Below are 18,487 nucleotides of genomic sequence, written 5' to 3' on the forward strand. Positions count from 1 at the left end.
ATAAAGCACTGTTGTTCTGATTTAGCTTTATATAAATGGAATAAAATTGAAATGAAGTGTTGGAACTGAGTCTGAAATCCTGGAGATCGATTGTTAACTTTATTACAAGAAATACTTGGAAGCAAAAAGAAACAATGGGCTGCTTTCTGCCTTCCTGACCTACATCTGTGAGAAACAGGGTTTACCTTTGAGTTTATGTCCTTTGGCCTGAAATGTTGTTCGCAGACCACATACCCAGCTCTGTCGGACTCTTCTCTCGTCATGTCGGGGGATAAGTCTGCCCTCATCAAATTAAGAAGCCATTTCCGCCTCCTGTATTAATTATTCACATTGCTTCAAAAACAAATCAGATCAGCTTCACAGACTTCTTCTGCATGTTTCGCTTTACACGTGTTTAAGAAACAGCTGTTCGCGCATTACTTATGCCACATTTCTGCCTGACGTCATTACGTAAAATCAGAAGTGATTTAAACCAAAGTATTGCTATGTGACAGTTACCTTGGTAACGCCTCGAGGCACCTTTGCTAAAGAAAAACGAATTTGGATGTCTCTTTTTTTAAAGGTCAGTAACCAGGTAAACTGACCTTTTATAACCCTTGACTGGTGACTGTGCGTGGAGTTTTTCGCCCTCCGTGAACATTATAAACGAAAGCTAAATCAAAATGCTACGTAAGTACCTGCAGACGTTACCAAGATGGCTGCCGAGTGGCGAGGTTGCTATAAGGATGAATCACCTAACGGGACTGAGCTGATGTGATTAAATACCACAGAGTAAGAAACCTTGCGTATCTCCGCTGATGTAAGTCTTTAATGACTGGTCTGTTGACGAAAACACGTCATTAAAAACACTGTGATTTTGTGACTAAGTTACCTTGTACTGTCCTTTGGGAATGCGAAAAACGAAAGCCCACAGCCCACTCGATTATTACAGCCGCAGAAAGCACACAAACGTGGCATGCCAACTTGTTATTGTATCCACGTTGTACTAACTAATGCTCATACAACAATTACATTTGATTTTGCAAAAACTGAAGTCCACTAAGCCGCCATCTTGGTAACGCATCCGGGCAGTTATAGCGCCTTCACGTCGTGTCGGAAAAAAAAGTTTCCTGCTGTTCCAAGAAGACTGCTGCTTTATAACACATTCACCTGTTCAGCATGGTGCAAGAGTCTGACTGACCCTTCATTTCTTTAGAAATAGGTGCAGTGATTTACTAAAACGTGCAAGTATAGCAAACATAAATGCAAAATATAATGTATAATCCTAATAAGGCATAAAATGATAGTATATATTTAATTATATGGAGTCCGCCGGTGACTAAGAATTTCTAGGTGCAAAGTATTCTGTATGCTTTGAACACAAATTCAATGTGAAGTTCTTGTGTTCTCAAATACAGTAATTTGCAGGACAGCTTAACCTATTCAACTGTGAAATGTTCAATACCTTTTTAATGCATGTGTCTCAGATCCCAATTCATTTTGATAAAAAAAGAACAGTGAAATTCAGGCTTTTAAGTCTTTGTGATAATCTGAAACACTGGTGCACGGTCTTTTCAGTGTGCAAAAAAATAAATAAATGTGATAAATGAAACTAAAATCTATTAGCAATCATATACATGTCCACACTTTGAAACATAAAAATGTAAGCAAATTGGAGATGAACGAACTCTGCACACACTTAAAATTATTTTCCAAGTTGTAAATGGAGTCCCATCTGGAAACTAAGTTTTAATACAACCAACATTTTCCAAGAGTGTCACAAGATCAAAATAATATGTATGATACTGTAAATGATGTAACCTGTCCTTGTTTGCAGTCACAGCAGTACTGGATGCATTTGCCCAAAATAGTCTACAGATATCATGACATCACTGCAATTTGTTAAACCCCCGATAATTTTTAAATGAATGCGAGACGTTCACTTAAAAATTAACACTAACTAAAAGCCTGAGGGCAAAAAAACAAAACCATAAACAAGCTTATTTAGTTTATTTATTGAAACTAAAAAATAAAAAGAACAAGCAGGTAATAATGTGACTCAAGCAAACAGAGGTACAGATAATACATTTAAAAAGGTCACTTTTTTAATTATAAAACCCAGAAGATGAATAAACGAAGAAACTCTCACACGCACGCACACACCTGTGGAAGCTACACTACTGCACTCCACAGACGAGCAGTTTGTCCAGCCTGCTGCCTGTTGGGAATTATTCATGTTTGGAGAACAGACTGAAGCCCTGTCCCTCAACATCAGCTGGATACATTTCCACAGGTCATCGTCACTGCCGACAACGAGAGGTCGCACGCACCGCTGGGTCATAGCGAAGGATGTCAGTTAGGCTCCAGAGCAGTCATCACAAAGCTTCACGTGTATATCAACATGACGCACAAAAACCTCCAAGCATTCCCAGCGACAAGAAAAGAAACCCTATAAAAGTCCTGTCCACCTCCACAGAAGAACACAGTGACGGAACAAAAACCCTGCTTTATATCTAGGACTTCTTTCAAGCATTATAAAGTATGAGCTCTATGTACATGATTCAAAGCATGAAGTCTATGATTCAGCACTGCAGAATAGAATTCAAATAACACTGTGTCTTTATCTGGTGATTCACCCAAGTAGCACAAATGAATCTCTGGTGTTGTTGGCCCTGTGATTCTGAGAACAACTTAATAAAGGTAAGTTTTCTCCAACAGACACAAAAAGACTTATTCGTACTACACGAAGCTCTAAACCATCCTCAGATTTCATCAGCGTGCACAGTTACAGTTGGAAGGGGGGTTTGGACTCCTGTGCAACACCGCAAACTACAAACACCAAGAAGCAAATGGGATCATTGGGTCATTGGACTGGACAGAATATAACCATTAATATACATGATAATCCAAAGAGGAAGGGAGATTTGTTTCACTTCAAACTTCTCCTGCTTAAATTAAGGTTGAGCTACTACACAGTGAGCACCCTGAGCTCTGTGCACATCGTTTCAGATGTTATAAGCTCGATTTAGCCATTTCTCTGCTCTTTGGTGAGACCGAGAGTACTCTTCATGATGCAATCACTGCATTTCCTCACACCAACTCCTCCAGCTGCTTTTAAGGCTGGAAGATGTTGCTGGAGGGGGAACCATCTGCAGGCCACAGGACCGGGGGGAGAATAATTAGCCAATAATTATTCACTGACATGCGGAGAAGCAACAATGCCTGATCAACACCTTGTGAAGCTGAACGTGAAAAAAAAAAAAAATATTGAAAGCTGCAAAATGCAAGCTGGGACTGCATGACTGGTGTTAAAAAGTGAAATCAGCTCAGTCTCCAAATAAACTATTGGTTGCATCTTGTAGCTTTAACTCCTGCTAAACAGAGGTGCAAAGCTTTGTGCCGCGTTAAGCAGAGTATTCAGTCAGATAACCGGTTCTCCATTTTGTCTCCGATTTAAAAATAACTGAATAGATAGGAGAGAAGAAGAAGAAAAGCTGTGAGGAGCTCAGACATCTAGCATTGTGTCGGAACACTAAGATGACGCGAAGAGAGGGAGGGAAAAAGTAAAAAAGAGAGGAAAAAAAAAAAAAAGACCCAGGTGTGAGAAGGACAGTATCTGAAAACGTCTCCCTCCCCTTTTTTGCAAAAGCACGGGGAGACGGGTCATCATCGTCATCACTGCCGAACCTCCACATAGTTGGCTGGGAAAAGGCCGTAAGCACCTCTGCACACGCCTCGCCACCAGCCCTCGTCGATCATCTCAATGTTGGTGATGATGTCGTCGGGGTCAAACGAAATTTCGTCGTCGCCCGCTGAAATGGGAAGACATTCATGAAGAAGGAGCTCTAAATGTCTCAAGAGCTTACTGTTGATATGATAATGGTCAAAAACAAAAAAAACTGATCCTCTAAATAATTTCATCCAGGATCTAAAGTGCACTTTGATTCTTCTATAAAGGACATACACATATATACATAAACTCTACCTGCTTGATAGTCATATAGGGCCACAGCTGTCACCCCAAGGTCCTCCCCGTAGTCGTACTGCTGCGTGTCTGCAATTGAACAGTAGTTTAAATAAAAGCTTACAGAGCAATCAGGTGGTTCTACACTACAAGGAACTCTAACCTACAGATTAACAAAGACATGACGGTGCTATAAATGTTGTTTTTTCAACTAATTCCTTATTCACACAAATCTTTCTGTTTAATACTGTTTTAAAACAAAGCGTCATTTTCTACCTTTAGACAATAAAATAAAACAAAAAAAACAATTACATAGCAAACAGCAGTTTGTCAGATGAAATGTAAGTAAAAGAATCATGAGTGTAACAGGTTTTAGTCCCTTCTTGGCTCCTGTGTCCAAAGTAGAAAGCTACACTGCATTAATGCCGTCCTGTAATGCAGTGTAAGCATTCCTGTGTGAATGCCAGAGGGGAAAAGCCACCAATAACACAACAATAATAATAATAATTAAAATAAATAAAATAAAGAGCTTCACCTTCTGCTGCAGACTCCTTGGGGTTCTGGTACAGATCATCGTGCGGTGTGTAGTGGCTCTGTGGCTCTGCCTCATACAGCTGCCCTCCATTCTCAGCGGTGTCGTAGGCCTCCTCCTCCTCCGTGTTCTAACACAGTAAACACAGCATGTTAAAGACTGCAGCACTCATGTTAGAGAGAGCGCGCTGATTTGGAGAGCTAGCTTATACTATTGCCAAACTATACTGTAATAGTATTAGTAAGGTTTACCAGACACAGTAGCGTCTGAAACAACTCCAGTCCCAACAAGTTACAGTTTCTCCTGATCAAATTAGGTTTTTATATGTTAAAAAAAACAAGACCTGAAGACAATGTTTTAAAGTTTGGTGTCATGTATACTACATACATGCATCCAAGCTTTTCCTGGATAATAACACGATGATGATGATGATGATAACAATAATAATCCACTGTTGGTCTAAAACACAGCGGTGCCACAAAGAGTGATGCAAAAGTGTCTGTGTGTTGATGGGCGATCGTGGCTCAAGAGTTGGGAGTTCGCCTTGTAATCGGAAGGTTGCCAGTTCGAGCTTGGACAGTCTCGGTCGTTGTGTCCTTGGGCGAGACACTTCACACGTTGCCTACTGGTGGTGGTCAGAGGGCCCAGTGATGCCAGGGTCCTCTGTCAGTGCGCCCCAGGGTGGCTGTGGCTACAATGTAGCTGCCATCACCAGTCTGTGTGTGTGAATGTGTGGATGACTGGATGCTTTGGGGTCCTTAGGGACTAGTAAAGCACTATACAAATCCAGGCCATTTATGTGCTGAGTTCTCTTCCTGGGAAACAGTCTTTGTATAAAAACTTTGCAATCGCAATCAAGTCCTGTAAAAAACATTCTTTGCGTCATGGGCAGCGTCACAGTGAGCTTTAGGCCTAAACCTAAGCATTCAAAAATCACTACGACTCACCCCGTGGCTTCTACCTGGTTGAACCGCTGGAGTCGGGCTTGGGGTCGGACTGGGACTTGCAGCAGGGACAGGAGACGGGGCTTTGGCAGTCTCTTCAATTTGGCGGCGCGCTGCCTCCTGCTCTTGCTGCTCCTTGGCCTGACGACGCAGCCGCTCCTCCTCAGCCCTCTTTCTGTCCTCCTCCTCTTTCTGCTTGGCGATGTTCTCAAAGCGGGCCTTGATGCTTCCTGTGCTGCTGGCACCTGATGAGAACGATTGGGAACGGGGAGGAAACAAAGTGACGTCGACTACCTAGTTTCCTCAAGTTGTGACTAACAGACGGCTGATGATGAACGATGCTCACCGGCCTCCACAGGTTTGGTTTTCTGGTAAGCTGGAGTCAGCTTCTCCACATCCTCGAATGTGCTCGCGCTCTGCTCAATGTCAGACGTAACATGTAAGACAAGGCCCTCTACAGAAAAGTACACACAAACACGGAGTCCTTACCTTATCCATGCGATCATTCTGGACACCAAACTTCCCTCCAAAGCCTTTAGAATAATCTGGCAACAAAGAGGAGAAAAAGTGAATGTTACTTTGTGTCTAAGGACTCAACCACAATGTGCATCACCAGAGCCTGTGCTCCAGAGGAGAGCTGAAACGCACTCTCTGGTCCGAGTTCAGCTGAAGCACACTGTAGGTTGACTGGGCCGACTGAAGATGTGCAAGAATCAAAGAAGCAGGAGGAAAACGAAACGGGCTGACAGGAGAATGCTGACACAAGGAAACATTTGTTCATGCGGCCAACTCAGCTTAATCTCTGCAATGAAGAAGAGCTGTGTCCGTGCAACAATAGCAGGAAGCCTTCGTTTTAAAGAATAAATCAGAAATATGCAGTGTGGTCATACAGAATCATGCACAAAATATATGCATAAGCAAAACAAACAGCATCACGGCAGTGCCACAAACAGCCAGGGGTGGTGAACAGGGAAGGCCGAGGCGATATGATAGCTGCTTTCAAGTTATTCACGGGAACTGCCCCCTAATTGGCCCTTTGGACATTTTGTTTGCTGCGTTTATGGTTTCACTGCCTTTTACGTGGAATTTGCTGATATGATTGACAGAAGCAGTCTGCTGTTCGTCCCCCTGACAGACATCCTCGTAGGGTCGTTCCTGCAGCTGGATAAAAGATCCAGGCTGCAAACCACACAGTAGGGCTGGGCCATATCATACCGTCCATGGTAATACCGGTATAATATTGGGCAACGATAAGAAAATGAGATATCGCAATAGAATATGGGTAAACACGCATGCGCAGTGCCTTTGTTTTAATACGCACATGGTGGAAAAAGCATTTCGGCGACGGAGAACGAGGAGGGTGAAAGCAGATTGTAGAATGAAATGGATGAACCAGAACTGGTTTGTAAAATGCTGCAGCTTCAGTGGTGTGGAACTGGTTTAGCTTTCGTCCGTCAGATACACAACAAAGCACTATTTATGGTAGAGAATGCTAGCGGGCCGTCGTTATTACCGTGTTGTTTGGAAAATACGGCACACTTAAAATCAATCCTTTGAATTTTCTGAAAGTCGACAGAGCCCCTTATAATCCCGTGTGCCTTATGTATGAACTCTGGTTGTGTTTACTGACCTCGAAACGATTTTATGTACACGGCGCTCGAAAATCTGTCAAATGTTTCAGTACGACTTTGCTAAGCTACGAACCCGCAGCACTCGATGGATTGTCGGAGCATTACGGCTATCGTAGGCGGAGCGATACGTACTGTGCTTCAACATGATATTACCGTATTGTGTGTGTATAACCTCTTTTTAAGTGTTGTGGATATTATACATGGTTATGCTGAGGATATGTCGGCCAGTTTCCACTGGAAATGCCTTTTGGTTAAACTGTCAGCGAGGAACTTGCACTGTTACATTTTTATATAACTTTAATGCACATAAAAAACAGCTGCTTGTTTAAGTGAAAATACACTGATGGGGTTTTTTGCACTAATAAAGTTGTGGAGTTGTAAAGTATTTTGTCTAGTGTCAATTATATCGTCAGTTATATCGTTATCGCAAATTTTCAAATGTATATCGTGATAAATATTTTTGGTCATATCGCCCTGCTCTAGCACACAGCCTACTGGGAAACTACTGTCTGTATTCATAATGCTGAATTATTAATGTGTCACACTGGGTTATAGATATACTTACTGCATAAATTGAATTTATAAATGCCAAAAATAAGCGCACTACATTTTCTGTATAAACCAGCATCTATGACAGCGTATCGTCCATGTAGTGACTCATATCACTTCATTCAAAGTGAAGGCAGTTTGCAGCTGGTAGCAGAAGCTCAAACAAACTGTCATTCAAGTGCTTTCCTGTTATGTAAAAATAAATAATAATAATAATAATAGGCCGGGGGCACCTGAGCAGTGCAGACTTGATGGAAAGGATTCATATTGTGAAAACTCTTTGGCCGTCTAATGGAGAGGATCCAGGCAGGCGACCAGCAGCACCACTAAGACCTGAGGCCTGTACTACAAAGTTCAACATACTCAGTATATGCATATATTATCAGGCTACAGCCACCCCAACATCAGCGATGAGGCTTAGCCGCCACATAGAGGCGGTTATCAACTTCAGTCAAGTAGTTTGAGACTCACTGTTTTCTAATGCCTCACTACAAAGAGCATTCACACACAAAGGTCTGAAGACACTGGAGGATTGGATATGAATTTACAGTTGTGTTTTCTGCTCAACTGACAGGCTTTGTTGTTAAATTGTTGGTATGCTTTCTAATGCAAGACTAGTTGGTGCTAAAAAACAAAAACAACTTTATTAGGTACACCTGTTCATATCGAATCAGCCAATCACACACTAAATGCTTTAAGACATGTAGACAAGCTAGAGTCCTAACAGAGCATCGCAATGGGGAAGACTATTTACATGACTTTGAACGTGGTTCAAATGTGCCTGTCTGGCACCAGCATGGCTTTTTGGTGCTCAAATATTTCAGAAACTGCTCATTAGGGCTGGGCCATATCATACCGTTCACGGTAATACCGGTATAATGTTGGACAACGATAACAAAATGAGATATCGCGATAGAATATGGGTAAAACGCGCATGCACAGTGCCTTTGTTTTCATACGCACATGGCGTAAAGTATTTTGTCTAGTGTCAATTACATCGTTATCGCAAATTTTCAAATGTATATCATGATAAATATTTTTGGTCTTATCGCCCTGCTCTGCTGCTCATCTCCTGGGATTTCCCTGTACATCCATCTCGAGAGTTTAGAGATGTGGTCCAAAAACAAAATGAAAAAAAAAAAGTCCACTGAGCAGCAGTTCTGGGCAGAAATACTTTGAGGCCAGAGGAATGCATCATGGCGTGTATCAACAGTTCAGGGTGCTGTTAGAGTGAGGTCACAAGACTCCAATGGAGCAACTATTATCAGGAGATTCACGTAAAGGGCAGCTGGCAAATCTGACAATCGAAGCAATTCTGAAGGTAAAGCGCTTTATAAGAACCATTTACAAGAGGCCCCAACTGATTCTGGCAAGATGTGTCTAATAAACCAGCTGGTGACCGGCAGACTCACTTTAAGTGATTGTTAGTCCTAGGCGCCACTTTGGGATCACTATATCAAGGAGATCAGATAAAATTGAAAGTAAATCACTTTGCAGAACAGGCCTCTGGGGCTGGCGTGCCGGTGCCCGTTCACGGCTGTCTTGAACGCGTAACACTGCATCTTCTCACTCACCTGCACTACTGCCTACATTTGTTTGTTATAACAGTCTGATAGATTCCTCTGCCCCTCCAAGGCCTTACAATAGGATTGATGACAGTAAACTAAAAGTCTCAGTCAGTGCTGCACAGGTGGGCGTGTCACTGTGGGAGTGGGAGGGGCTTCTGTCAGAGCCAGCCAAAGAAGCTAAGAGGGAGGACTTTTCATAGGAAGGGAAGGATCAGGAGGAGCTTTGTAAAAGGGAGGGTGGGGTTGGGTGACGTGCTCAGGAAAGTATCTGTGCCTTTTTGGGACTCGTGCTTGGCCAGGTTCTCCTTGTGCTCATAGCCCAGGGCACACTGGTCCTGCCTCTCCACCTCTACCCCATACTTCCCTCCAAACCCACGCTTATAGTCTGCAACACAATATATACACATATACGGACAGACAAACATCACACACATATTACAAAATACACACCGAATACATGTAAAAGACACACATATAGCGACAATGATGCACCCACCAGGCTGCGTGCTAACAGAACGACAAAGAAAAGGCCTTCGTGTTCTTGCCCGTTCACTCAGCACTCAATGTTCGGATTCACTGCGAATGGTTTTTACAACTATGAAGAGGCTTTTCCTCTTCAGCTGGTCTGCTCCCTCGTTACCTTCGTCTTCAGTAATGTCTCCTCTGCACATTAATATTTCCTCAGTTTTAGGAGAAAGGAATATTTGTGAACTGAAATGACTTTGAAAACTGAGTAACATGACGTCTGCTACCAAAAGCTGCAGAAATGGTAAAAGCACCTCGACAAATTTGTAGCCAGGGATTATTAAGGATATGAAAACTATAGTTTAAGATAGGAACCGTGTATGATGATCCATCCAAGTAACAGATGGGAAGAGAATAAGCGAGAAGTGGAAGGAGATGATGGAAGGAGGAAGATGTTTAGAAGGACAAAGGAAGGTGGAAGAGGAAAGGATAAAAATGAAGGAGGAAAGGAACAAAGAGTAGGAGGAAGAGAAGGAAAGAAGTAGTTAATAAGAGAAAGGAGGAGTAAAGGAGAATAAGAACCAGGACACAAGAAGGAAGGAAGGAAGGAAGGAAGGAAGGAAGAGAAGAAAGAATCGAATGAAGGTTAGGGTGAGGAGGTAAAGGAGGAATAGGCCCCACAGAAACAGAACACAGCATGTGATTGATTGGAATCTTTCAGTTTAGGATAAGGACCCACTTCCCATCAAAGAAATGAAAGTATGAGAGCAGACATAAGAGTAATGTTTGAACTGCTCCCATTCATTTGCTGCATGAACATCTGATTGACAGGCCAACTTCTCTGACCATCTAGAAGTGGCTCTGCATAGAACTCACTGTGTGAATGCCTTTTAGTTTAGATTCATTTACATGCTTGTAATGTCCTGAACACAGCATCAGCTTAAGACCCGACATGCAAATATAAATCTGAGCTGTGGGTTTCGTTTCCGCTTTCTGAGCCATTTTTGCATGCTAGTTGAGGAAGTTGGCAACTTTTTAAACACCGCACTGGAGCCACAACAAAACCACATCTGAGATCGAGTACACGGCCGAGGAGGAAGTTTGGTTTCACGGTTGATTTGTGCCAAACTCAAACTTGTAAAGGTGGCCATTTTAATAAACCCTTAATTATTTCATATCGGCAGTGCATCCGTGCGAGTGTCACGCTCAAACACAGAAACCAACTCGGCACCAGTACCTTTCTGGGACTCGTGGAGCTGCAGTTTCTCCTGGTGGTCCCATCCCAGAGCCGATTTGTCCTGTCTGTCAGTCTGCACACCGAATTTGCCCCCAAAGCCCTTCACGTAGTCTGCAGGGAAACATGACACACAGACGCAGGTGTCTAAGATAAAATGTTTAATGACAATCTTGTAATGCTACTTTGAAAAAAACAACACTGCACCATTTACAAGCTACAGCAGAGAAAGTGCTTTAGTCACTTCTATCAGTGTGACACTAGTTTTTTTGTTTGACAAACTTTATATTTAAACATTATTTAACGTTTACTCATTCAATCCTAACAGCGGAGGCAGCTGCATGTTGCACATCATTCGTTCCAAACAGGAATTACAGTGAGCGGTATTAAACTCTGTCTGCTGCCCACCTATTCCAACAATGATGCTTTAAAACGCCTGACTGATTTATACCCAAACGTAGGTTACAAACACAGTCGGGGCATTGTGGAGGTCGTTTATGCATTTGATACGAGTCTTATCTGCTGTTGGCCAATGAGGCGTGACAAGCAAGCAGCTACACACAGCTGCTGTGCTGAAACTGCAAAATTACAGACAAGTCAGGACAGACATGAGGGTGTGACCTACTGAGACCCTCTGGACACAAAGCTGCTAATAACACATCAGCAGCGCGAGTTTAACAGTACGAGCTGAAAGCAAACAAAAGCTGTTTACTCTGTCGCTCGTTCTTTCACGGTAACAAGGAATCTAAGCAGTGAAAACAAGGTCACTGCACACAACAACAACTAGTATGTGATTTTTTTATAATAACAAAACTCATCCTATTATTACACCCTTCAAACTTCAGTCACAAATTATATAATAAATAATTAAAATCAGAGACAGTAACTCCCCTGTGTGAAGAATCAGCTCTGCATAGATGTCACCATCTGTGCGTCACATGCTCCACCGTTCTGACCCCAAAATTCAAATTAATGACTTTTTTTTTCAGCCAAAATTACAAAACAAGTTTGAGGCCTGTGTGACTGTTGGGTTAAACGTTTGTTTGTAATCTGACCAACACCACTTGTGTCAATAAAATAATCTGCCATCAGTTTGTTTGCACGCGCTTCAACCATGATCAAAATAAGAGCGTCTTTTTTTTTTTTTTTAAGAAAATAAAATGTTCACAGCGAGTGCCGACTGCTGTTACCTTTCTGGGATTCGTGCCTCTCTGTTTTGCCTTGATACTCGAAGCCCACGGCACTCTTGTCCACCTTGTCCATCTCAACACCAAACTTGCCTCCAAAGCCCTTGGCATAATCTGCCAAAGGCCCAGGGGAGAGGAGAAAACAAAGTTCAAAACAGAAAAACTAATTTTGCTTATGCATCAAGTACGTTTAGTTTATTCAACGTATGATGTTGTCTTCTGTGTCAAGTGGAAATGTGCTTATTGAGAATGTAGACAAAAAACAAAACCCCCTACAGATGCTGACTACCTGATGGATGTTAAGGTGTTAAACAAAAACAGCAGTCCAAATTGAAACAGCCTCCCAGCCCCAAAAATAAAAAAAATAAACTGGAGCCATGGAATGAAAACATCGTATGTACAAAACACCATGTAAGATAACTTATAGTCTTTAATTAGAATGCATTTTGCAGCTCAAAGCAGTTAAGTTATTGTTGTGCAATCTCAAATAAGCAGGCTGAGGAATGATGGAATGAAGAAATGCAAAAACAAACATGATCTGCCAGGACCTGCAGGCTGCTGCGCAATTACAGCTCTAGTGTCTGTCTGTCTTCACTTTTGCCATCTTTCTGCAGATTAATGAGAATGCCATACGGCAGGAAACCTCGACAAACCTTTCTGGGACTCGTGTTTCTCGGTTTTGCCTTGGTAATCGAAGCCCACGGCACTCTGGTCGACTCGATCAGCCTGCACTCCGTATCGCCCCCCAAACCCTGTGGTGTAGTCTACATAGCAGAGCAAGGAGGAGGGAAGGGGCAAGGTTCAGAGATCAGGGTGAAGCAGTATGGGAGCAGTGATCGTGGAGCAGCCCAATTCCAAACTCCCTATTGACACTTCCGGGTGCTAGCCTCTGGGTCATTCCATTCAAAAAATAAAAACTTTATAAAACTTAAAATTTGGAAAAGTTTCCACTTGATCTCTGCAGAATCAGCTGAGATATTGACTTTAACAATAACTTGAGTCTATTTAATGAAACAGTCATATTACAGACTTCAAGTACATGGGAAGGTGGGCTGAAATTTGGCACCTTTGAATTTGAATATAAAAAAATAAAATATTAGAAACAAAAACAAGATTTTGGCTTCAGAGAGAGAGTTGGTGTAGAATTGATTTAGTTGCTTTTTAAAAAATAAATAAATTTAAGCAGAGCTTGAATATGCTCTGCTCATTAGTGCTGAACCCTTCGCGTAGATCGCTCCTGCATGCTGAAATGCATTCATTGAATCTACTCAAGTTATTTTGCAAAAATCAGACCAATTCTGACAAGCTCAGGTGGCTAAACACTGACATTTCATGGGATGACTCAACAGCTAAGACAGAATCACAACAGTAAAGACAAACTAACAAGATTATCATGCAATCATATCATGCTTTTTTAATTACTCATTGAGGGCCATGTACATCTTATGTACACCTACTGTAGCAACAAGGGACAGCAATAAGGAAGCATTGGAATTGGGCAGATATTCAGGACTGTGGTTCAAAGCACTGTTGAGGGAATGAGAGCAACAAAGGTTGACAGCCTGGGTAAGCAGCCTCAGCACTGAGAGCCACGAAGCCTTCCTGAGTAGCAGGATCACTGCAGTCTGTAACTGTAGTTTGTTTTGACTCTATCCCAGCACACTGGGTCTAACAAAAACGCCATTATTATGTCTCAAATTCTAGCTTTAACCTGATTTTTTCTTTTTTATCCATCTAATCTATTACTAATGTGTCCACTGAGTAAAGCCTTAGTTCCATGTCCAGGACACTTTTGCATATCTAAAGAAGTCAAAACCAGCAGTTTTGCAAAGACATAACAAATAAGGACATCACCTTTCTGTGACGCGTGCTTCTCCGTCTTTCCAGCATACTCAAACCCAACAGCTGACTGGAAGGAGACAGGAAGAAGCAAAGCAGTTATTCTACTGATTAGACGCATTTAAAAGGTTTGCATTCGTAGCGTGCAATGTTGTCGAAGTTGTGTAAATGACATGCAAATAAGGCTGCCATGGCTGATTAAACTCAAATCTTCTTTTTTGTCATTTATGGAGAAGGTTTTGTGACACAGCATGCTTCCTTCTGAAACCTTAGGTCTGTAGTTTTACTTCCAGCCAAATGTGCATGAACACTGCTGTGCAGTAGAGCAATTACTCTTGATGTGGAGGAGATACGTTCTTTAGCAAACTTAAAAACAAAACATGACACATACAATACAATGCATCATTTCATTTTTGTAAAAAGAAGGTGTTGGGGGGCGGGGCTTCATTTTACACAGCAGGAACATTACTAATAAAAAGTGTCTAAGAAAGTGTTGTGCTACTGTTCGAATGAGGTCAGCAACAGGAAATACCTGGTCAACACGGTCAGCCTGCACTCCAAACTTCCCCCCAAAGCCCTTAGAGGTGTCAACCTGGGAGCAGTGCTTGGACAGTTTGCTCTGGTAGTCGTGTCCAACAGCAGACTGTCAAGGTACAAAGACGCAAACGTAAATGCATGTAGATATTTAAAATGCTGCATAAAGCAGAAGACTGACAACGCTAATGAAAGATGGCAAAAAACATGAAAATAGAAGGAAAACTAGGCACAGCCAGCAGGAGGTGTATCGACTGTGGAACACTAACTACTGACTTAGCGCGCACACACGCACGCAGACACACACCTGCAAAAGCACGTAGCAAGCTGGCTGGTTTCAGCTACATGAAAAACCACAACTACAGGAACTACTAGTTTCAACCCTCCAAACAAAGAAACAAAATAAAACATTAACACTGTAGTACAGCTGTGCACACAAACAATGTGTTACACTTATTTTAACAAATCAGTCAGACTACTAGGAAATTGTTTCCATATTTTCATTGACTGTAACTACACGTGGTTTTCATCTTTTCATCAAATTCTACAATTTTGTCAAGTTGGAGTTGTAAAGTGAAAAAGCTCTGCAGACTCAGACTACAGCACACTCCCTCACCTTGCCAGACGTGCTTATATTAGAATTGGTCTGTGGCGAGCATCAACCCTTAAACCCTTAACAACAATAATAATCTTTGGATGTCATGTGAAAGCAGACAGACCTGTTATGCAACAGGTAGGGTCATTCCCTGCAGTAGAATTTGCCATCTTTGTTTTCCATTTATGCACAATTTTAAGCAAGACCTATTAGAATTTGCAGTTGGGGAACACTGATCCCTACTCTTTACAATGAAAAGCAATTTCAAATGTCTTCAATGATTCACAGACAGACAAGTTCCTACAATACAAACTGTAAAGGATAGTTCATGTAATTCTTACCAATCTATAAGAAGAAAAACAAAACGACAACAAACAGAATTTGTGTCTTTGATCGACTGCACAGGTCTTACTGCCTCCCTCACCTTGTCCATTCGATCTTGCTGCACTCCAAATTTTCCTCCATAGCCATGCGAGGCTTTGGGCATGTTCTCCAACTCCTTCTGCTTCAGGTTGGTATGCTCCGTAGAAACAGTCTCACGCAGACGGTGTATACTACACCAAAGACAACACGGTTAGGACACACAATTTGTAGATTTCCCACAGTGCATTTATTCCCAAAAGGAGGAAAAAAACCTAAAACAGTCACATCCTTACTCTATGTGCTCCTGATGGCCTGAGCCAGCCACCGTCTTGGCTCCCCAGCGCTGCTCCTTCTCAGACACATCATTCTAGTTTTTTAAAAACAGAGTAATAATGTCAAAGCCAAGAACACTAGTGAGCAAAATAAGATTTTATTTAAGTGAACCAAGAGGAACTAGAAACAGGAGAAAATACAGGTACCTCAAAGTCGGGGTCAGTCTCCCAGTCGTCGCCTCCATCGTCTACAGACACATTGACTGACTGTCCAGCTGCTGCCTTCCACATGTTTGTGAACCGTATGCCACACACACTGAAATAAATTAAAGACAAATATTTTACACAAGTTGAAGAGGTAGAGGCGTCTGAGGACAGGCTCAAATTTGAAGCGACCTGATGGCTAAAGTTCAGGAAACAACGAAACTTAAAAATATACAGATCAACATTTCAGTCGCATCTGAGCCCACTGACATTCTGAGGCACAACTAGAGTATTATTTCAGTATTACCATTTTATTATTGTTTCCCCCACTTTTCTTCCAGAGAACATTAGTTCTATTAAGGAGCGCAAAACCTATTCCACAAAAGCTCAGTCCCAGCATACACCACCTTATTATCAGATATGCAGATATCAGTCTGCAGGGCATCACTGATGCACATTTATCTCTGCATGCTCTGCAGAAAGTAAATTTATAACTTGTAAGTATTTTCTAACACCTTTCTGCAGTAAAAGGTTTGGGATTTAAGCTTTTTTACTTTTACATTGAAAATACGCTAACGTCAAAAGAGCTTGATGTGGCGAATCCAGAAATCTGGATCCTCACATGAGCTTAAGTTGGACTTGTGAATAAATGTTAGTAATAAATTAGGACTGTGGCCTTTACCATACATGTTGTCATTTTACTTGACAATTACTTTTCATCTGATTCAATCAAATTCTTTTATCACTTAGCTGTAAATTCAGGTAAATGCCCTTTCCATAATTCCATAAGGATATTTAATTTAAGTGGGTGGATGTGCCAAATTTTCTTGTCGGAGTAACTGAAACAAACCACCAAGCAACAACTGAAAAGCAGTAAAACAAACAAAAAAAATTCTTATAAACTTGCTTTTCTTTGGAACTTGAACAGTATGTTTGCTCTGCAATTCAATTTTTCTGTGTTTACCCAAAAAGACATAACAGTGGAATTTATGTTGTTTTTATCCAATGATGACAAAAAAATTATTTGTATTTAAATCAAACTAAAGAAAAGCCCAAGTATGCAATCAATGCTGTTTTTTGGAGGTTTTGTGTAAGTTCTGAGTTAATAAATGATCAAATCGATCGACTCATCAACTAGTCTGACAAAAGCTGCATTGATTACTTATAACTACGTAAAAGTAGCTGCACATAAGATCCATGTTAAGCTTAAATGCATTTCTCTATTTCAGCATTGACTGAATACAAATTAATGACTGCTGGTACAACGAAGCAAGACACCCGACTACACCAAGTCCTCTACGCTTATATAAAGTGGACGATTAACAATCTGTAAATTCGCTTATGACATGCGGCCTGTGATCGCGCATCTGTTAGGAACAAACGCTTCTGTGGCAGTCCCCACTCCTGACTCAGCACCATGTGGGCAATCAGCATCTGTGTTCAATCAGAGGCTGCGGGAGACGTGGCTCCATTCATCTCAGTACAGAGAACAGAGGGAAGGCATCGGGACCAGGAAACTGTAACCTGGCAAGTCCCTACACCAAATGTGTGATTTGTGTCCCACAACACAACCACACCCATCTGCTGCTCACATCGAGCTGCTACTCTCCTTGACCAGGCCTGAGACACGAAAGTCCACTTAGGTGTGACTGTGGTGCAAATAAAATGCAGATAACAGGGAGCAGTTGGCACAGTTGACTATTCCAGTCCACATAGGAAATTTCCCTGAAGCTCTCTGTGACATTGACCTTAATGGTTTTCCTTGCCTCGGTAAAGTAGGCCAGACTTCATTTGTCAGGACTCAAACATGAACCCGTTTTTGCCATAAAAACGGGTAATGAAATTATGTGGCGTGTTTCTGCTGATGGTCTCAACGGGAACACTGACACAACTGTCAGTGATTCAGGCTTTAATTACGGTTTGAACCGGGACACAGGCTATGGAATAAGATGTACACCTAATCAATGCTTACTGACACACGACGAATCAAAGTTAGATGTCCAAGAGCGGTAAGAAAACTATAAATTACTTAAATAACTGGAAATTGTGTCAGTCTAGCTGTGGTATTTCCTGTTCCAGTTTCCAGCTAGCTGGCTGGCTAAAGCTAACATGCCTTCTGGAATGATGAAGCGCTTCGGCTCGCGCGGACACGTTAACGTGCTCCACCGAAATAATAGTTCATGCTCACCGTTTGCTACAAAGCTAGCTCCGAACAATTGAGTGTTAAAACTCCTCCGGTAGGATATGGTCCTGTCGCAGCTGTAGCTTCGACGGAGAAGCGTTTGTGGATCAGCTCGCGCTCCCTCTTATCTATCCGCGCGACTCTTCCGGCTCTCCCAGTATCCCGTCCTGTTCGCCACAGCGTCAACGTCACAAGAGGGCGTTGCGCGACCTGTTCGTGGTTTTCTAAATGGAATTTAGTGGAAAAACAGATTTCTTCTAATGCTGCAGCTTAATAAAGCCGCAGGGAACTGGTGTTTTCATTTTGTTAACATGGGAATGTATCCAATAAAATCAGTGCTAGGATACGAAATTACGAAGAGCCTGCCTGGATTTGCCTCACATTTATACAGCACTTTAGACTTAAAGTCACATTTTAACTATACCTTCATCATTTGTGCCTACAG

At 41.9% G+C, this 18,487-nt stretch overlaps 1 protein-coding gene across 3 annotated transcripts; it reads right to left on the reverse strand.

Annotated features, from left to right (window-relative positions):
• Nucleotides 1-1,974: 1,974 nt before the first annotated feature.
• Nucleotides 1,975-18,208, reverse strand: cttn (cortactin). Of its 3 annotated transcripts, XM_086295602.1 has the most exons (16): nt 18,049-18,208; nt 15,864-15,972; nt 15,678-15,751; nt 15,446-15,575; nt 14,425-14,535; nt 13,908-13,962; nt 12,707-12,817; nt 12,057-12,167; nt 10,870-10,980; nt 9,442-9,552; nt 5,909-5,964; nt 5,766-5,835; nt 5,423-5,664; nt 4,479-4,605; nt 3,965-4,033; nt 1,975-3,791 (listed from the first exon to the last, which is right to left on the reverse strand). In XM_086295602.1, the coding sequence occupies exons 2-16, from the start codon at nt 15,945-15,947 to the stop codon at nt 3,655-3,657; spliced, it is 1,599 nt and encodes a 532-aa protein (XP_086151728.1). In that variant the 5' UTR covers nt 15,948-15,972; nt 18,049-18,208; the 3' UTR covers nt 1,975-3,654. The 3 variants fall into 3 exon arrangements, with proteins under 3 accessions (XP_086151728.1, XP_086151747.1, XP_086151738.1); XM_086295621.1 differs by lacking the exon at nt 12,707-12,817; XM_086295612.1 differs by lacking the exon at nt 9,442-9,552.
• Nucleotides 18,209-18,487: the final 279 nt, after the last annotated feature.

Source organism: Aulonocara sp. 'chitande type north' Nkhata Bay, linkage group LG1 (assembly GCF_057382095.1).
Source record: "Aulonocara sp. 'chitande type north' Nkhata Bay isolate Kocher_YH1m ecotype deep benthic linkage group LG1, A_spYH_male_GT1.1, whole genome shotgun sequence".
Taxonomy (NCBI): Eukaryota; Metazoa; Chordata; class Actinopteri; order Cichliformes; family Cichlidae; genus Aulonocara; species Aulonocara sp. 'chitande type north' Nkhata Bay.